At 52.0% G+C, this 4,711-nt stretch overlaps 1 protein-coding gene across 1 annotated transcript; it reads left to right on the forward strand.

Annotated features, from left to right (window-relative positions):
* Positions 1-1,688: 1,688 nt before the first annotated feature.
* Positions 1,689-3,914, forward strand: Hoxd1 (homeobox D1). Its single transcript, XM_063259344.1, has 2 exons — positions 1,689-2,462; positions 2,796-3,914. The coding sequence occupies exons 1-2, from the start codon at positions 1,805-1,807 to the stop codon at positions 3,128-3,130; spliced, it is 993 nt and encodes a 330-aa protein (XP_063115414.1). The 5' UTR covers positions 1,689-1,804; the 3' UTR covers positions 3,131-3,914.
* Positions 3,915-4,711: the final 797 nt, after the last annotated feature.

The following is a 4,711-nucleotide window of genomic DNA, read 5'->3' on the forward strand; positions in this document are numbered from 1 at the left end:
TGGGTCTGGACAAATACTGAGCTCTATTCCAAAACCTACTCCTGATCTCCACTCACAGCACAGTTGTGAAAACAAAACAACCAAAAAGCTCATTCTTTTAGTACATGTTCTGCTCCGAGCAAAAGTTGAATGTCCAAAAATCTGCTTCAGGGAAACAGTGTGGACAGCTCAAGGCTAAAGAGCTATTTCCAGCTCAGGATTCCACCTTCCAGTCAAATTCAAGAACTATAGCTGTGCAGTACCCTTGAGCCTTGGACTCCTTCCTTCAGAGTGACCACCCACACCCTCTCCTTAACCTGGAGCCTTCAGCCTCACCCAGCGGGCCACACTTCAGGTCTATTCACACTCCACAACCCTCTAAGAAGCTGGCTTCCTGGATTGTGATGGCTCCTCTTCTCCAGATTGCTACAGGGTGGAATTTTAGGCAAGGGCTCAATCGCTTTTTCATGACAAGTGGATCAGTAAAACAATAATAAAACCTGAGGCACCATAACTTAGAAGCTGTAATAGATGAAGTTTCATGGGCACTGGAAAGCTAAGAACAGACTCTAGAGTCTTTATTCAACCAAGGTTTTAAGAAACCAACCTTTTTCATTACTACTGCGTGCAAATAACCCCTATTTATTTAAGTTAATTTCCTTCAGCCCCACGGAGGAAAGCATTAAAAGAAATGCTCTAGGAAGTTGGAAAGTTTGTCAATGTAAAGCTTGCCTTTGTAATCTTTCTACTCTTTGGCTTCCTGTGCCAATTGCACTTTTATTTCCCGTCTCTCTACACTCAATAAACGAAACCATATTATCAAGGGAAAGACGTGAGCCCATTAATATCGTGAGCCCAGATTTCACTCGCTAGGGACGACGCAGCACTTATCTCATGGAACAGAAGCTTAATTGCTTCAAGGTATGAGCCGGTCCAAACCTCTGAGATCTGACCGCTCCCTGGGAAGCCTCTGTGCCCCTGGGCCAAAAGTCTCATTGAAACGCACAGGAGTCAGTGGACCGCCCACCCAAAGAGGCATCCCAGGGGCGTGCCGCACGGTGGGACCCTTTGTCCAGAGGACCTGTTGGGGGGCGGGGGGTCTGTTAAGTTTCCCTTCAAGGCAGAAATGTATTTTCTGTACAAATCAACCCCGCACTACACTTTCCTCACCCTGCGACCACACATCTGAAGGGCTGCAGGAAACCGAAGGTAGTACCCTGCAGTCGCTGCAAGTTCTAGGTGCACAGCACTAAGGGCGGAAAGCACAGTCCGGGGAACCGAAGGGGAGGCCGGAAAGGGAAAAACCCGAACGCCTGCTCCAGGTTTAGAAGCAGGATGGTACAAGGTCCAACAAAACCAAACGCGCAGAGGAAAAAGTGGTGATGGGTAACTTTAGTCGGAGAAGGGCTGGGTGACACACTCATCCAGACTTGTGCAGGCCACACCCGACACCGCAGCCACCCACGAGGCAAACACGCCCGCGCGCGCCCCACCCCGCGCCCCCGGCTCCCGCCTCACCGCGTCCAATACCTGTCGGGTTCCGGGCGTCGGTGCCTGGCCTTCCCTCCCGGGGCGGCTGCTCGGGCAAGTTGGCTGCGGGCAGGGACGAGGAGCTCGCGCCGGCGGGACCCGCGCCGCGCGGAGCCGCCGCCCATTGGCCGCCGGGCGCCACGTGGCCGCCCCCGCCGGTATATTAGGCCACTATTTACCCCTGCGCGCTGCCATGGCTCGGCGAGGGCAGCTCGGGTAGACGGCGGCGGTCGCGTGCTGCCCCACCGGGTCCCGAACTCCGGCCTGGGCTGTGCCCTCGGGCCGGGGCCGGAACATGAGCTCCTACCTGGAATACGTGGCGGGCGGCGGCGGCGGCGGCGGCGGCGGCGGCGGGGTGGGCGACGTGCTCGGCTTCTCCCCCAAGTTCTGCCGCTCCGACGCCCGGCCCGTGGCCCTGCAGGCCGCCTTCCCCCTGGGCAGCGGCGACGGCGCCTTCGTCAGCTGCCTGCCCCTGGCCGCGCCCTCGCCCTCGCCCCCGGCCCCCTCGGCGCAGCCGCCCGCGCCTCCCCGGGCCGCGCCCCGCTACAGCCCGGGCGTGCTCGAGGGCGCATACGAGCCCGGCGCGGGCGCCGCACCTGCCGGGGGCGCGGACTACGGCTTCCTGGGCTCCGGGGCCGCGTACGACTTCGCGGGCGCTCTCGGGCGTCCGGCCGACGACAGCGGGGCGCACGTCCACTACGCCACCTCGGCCGTCTTCTCGGGAGGCGGCTCCTTCCTGCTCAGCGGCCAGGTGGATTACGCGGCCTTTGGCGAGTCGGGCCCCTTCCCGGCGTGTCTCAAAGAGCCCGCGGACGGCCACCCCGGGGCCTTCCAGACCGCGTCCCCGGCCCCCGGTGCCTACCCCAAGTCCGTCTCTCCCACGTCCGGCCTCCCCGCCGCAGCCTTCAGCACATTTGAGTGGATGAAAGTAAAGAGGAACGCCCCTAAGAAAAGTAAGTACGTGGGCGCTGGGTGCAGGCACCTCCGCCAGGGAAACGCACTGGGGGTGCATTGTCACTGTCCCTCTGGGCAGCGGTGTAGGTTTAGTGGAGGCAACACCTTAGGGTGCCTTGTTAAAAAACAAGCCTTGTCCATTAAGTGTGCCTGAGTCCAGGCTTGGAAAATGAGCTAGGCTCCGCGCACCTTAGAGGAAGGAGCTCTCGATGGAGAGTGTTCCTGGCAAGACTGTTCATAGAGACCCGCTCTGATTTTAGTTCTAAGGCTTCCTTCACACCGTGGCTGGCTGCAAGTCCCCTGGCCCCTGATGCTCTGTCTTTACGTTGCAGGCAAACTCACAGAGTATGGAGCCGCTAACCCTTCCACCGCGATTCGTACGAATTTCAGCACCAAGCAATTGACAGAACTGGAGAAAGAGTTTCATTTCAATAAGTATTTAACTCGCGCCCGACGCATCGAGATAGCCAACTGCTTGCAGCTGAATGATACCCAAGTCAAAATCTGGTTCCAGAACCGCAGGATGAAGCAGAAGAAAAGGGAACGAGAAGGACTGCTGGCTGCAGCCACCTCAGTGGCCTCCCTCCAACTTCCCCTCTCAGGAACGAGCCCCACCAAGTGTGGCAGGAACCCAGGCAGCCCTTCTCAGGGCCAAGAGCCTTCCTGAGGTTCAGTCTTGAGGCTGAAGATCCTTGGTCAGCAGAAGTCATCCCTACCCCTCTATAGATTAGGAGCTTGGCTTGGCATGGAGGTGGGCATGAGCAGAAATTAATAGGCATTTCACTTGGAAAGGGACTACAGTATCTTGGTGGACTTCTGAGTTCCAGACCGTGTGTGTACATGCAGATACTAATTTGATATCTTTTAAATGATTTGTTTGCATTTTATTTGTCTTACCAGGGAAAATATGCCCCCCACCTGCCAGCCCAGCTCTGACACGTGTTGCCTAACTAAGTCATATGCAATTCTTGGGTGCAGAGTGGCAGATCATTTAGTTGAGTTCTGTCAACCTTCTGATGTGCACAAAATAGCCATTGCCCAAATTTTCTGGTTTTAATTTAAAGGACAGTCTACATGTATTCAACCTCTTGAGATGACCAAAGTTAGTTAGGGTCTCCTTGAAGTAGTCAAGCTGCTTCAATGATGATCTGTTTACACACTTGCACTCCATTTCTGTTTTGTTTTCTTTAAAAAGCAGTTTCTACCTCTCCATGTGCCTGAGTGAAGATACAATCACTATTTAGTTAGTAGCTGAATAAATTCACAGGGTGGGTAAAGATTAGAACCTGAACAACACCTTGACATCAGTTACAAACTTGAATGTAAATATACACAATATGTATATTTTTTAAAAAATGTTTGCTTGCAATGAACTGATATATGACATTTAATGTCAGCATGTAAAGGGTTGTGAGCTGTTTTGTAATAAAATGACAGAATCTACTACTCTACATTTCCTACACTTTTCATCTTTATTCTTTCTTTAAAGTTGACTCAGCATTTCCTCTATTTAGAATTTCTTGACTCTGCTATGGAAATTTGTTTACATTGATAACTTTTTAAGACAACACTTTTTATAGTTTATACACACATACGTAGCAAGTTAGGAACAATTATATGAGCAGCTTAAAGGAGAAAACTTTGTCAAATATCCACGTAACAAAGGGAATACTTACCTTAAAGGCCCTAATTTTATGAGGTGTGGAGGCTACATATTAACTGAAAGGTTAGAGACCCATGTGGGAAGGTCGTAAAGCCAAGGAGAGCTACTTGTTCTTTTGTCTGTTGTCCTCACAAAAGGGAGAGGAAAGGCAACCTGAAGACTGTTTCTTGGTTAGTGTTCTCTGAAGAAGGCCACTGCACATGAAAAAGTTCCCAGGCTGAATTCTTATTTCCAAAGTCAAGAATTACAAGGGAGGCTGGGAGAGGGCAGAAACAGGGGTTTTCCACTTCCTGTGACCCAGATTAAGTATCTGGCTTGAGAGCACAGAGGATGCCTGTTTTTAAAATGAAATGTTTTCAAATGAATTTTTTGGAAGAGGTACAAACATGATTTAAATCGGCAAGAAGTATACTATTTTTAAAAATCTCACAAAACCTTCTCTAAGTTTATTTCTCCTCAGTTCCCCGTAGATGATGAGGCTTCTAGCTAATCGCAGGGAAATGGGGGGCGGGGGGGGGGGAGACCAAGTGGGTAATAGAGGCAATTATCAGGTTAGGTCATTTCCCTCATATTCTTGCTGCATTT

Source organism: Cavia porcellus, unplaced genomic scaffold (assembly GCF_034190915.1).
Source record: "Cavia porcellus strain 051 isolate PalLab524CR breed Dunkin Hartley unplaced genomic scaffold, mCavPor4.1 scaffold_12, whole genome shotgun sequence".
NCBI classification, from domain to species: domain Eukaryota; kingdom Metazoa; phylum Chordata; class Mammalia; order Rodentia; family Caviidae; genus Cavia; species Cavia porcellus.

What these genes read in the sequence shown, in the direction of transcription:
- Hoxd1 (XM_063259344.1), top strand. Translation starts at nt 1,805, where the DNA reads ATGAGCTCCTACCTGGAATACGTGGCGGGCGGCGGCGGCGGCGGCGGC. An exon ending in GAGGAACGCCCCTAAGAAAA is followed by an intron (nt 2,463 to 2,795) that starts GTAAGTACGTGG and finishes TTTACGTTGCAG; the next exon opens with GCAAACTCACAGAGTATGGA.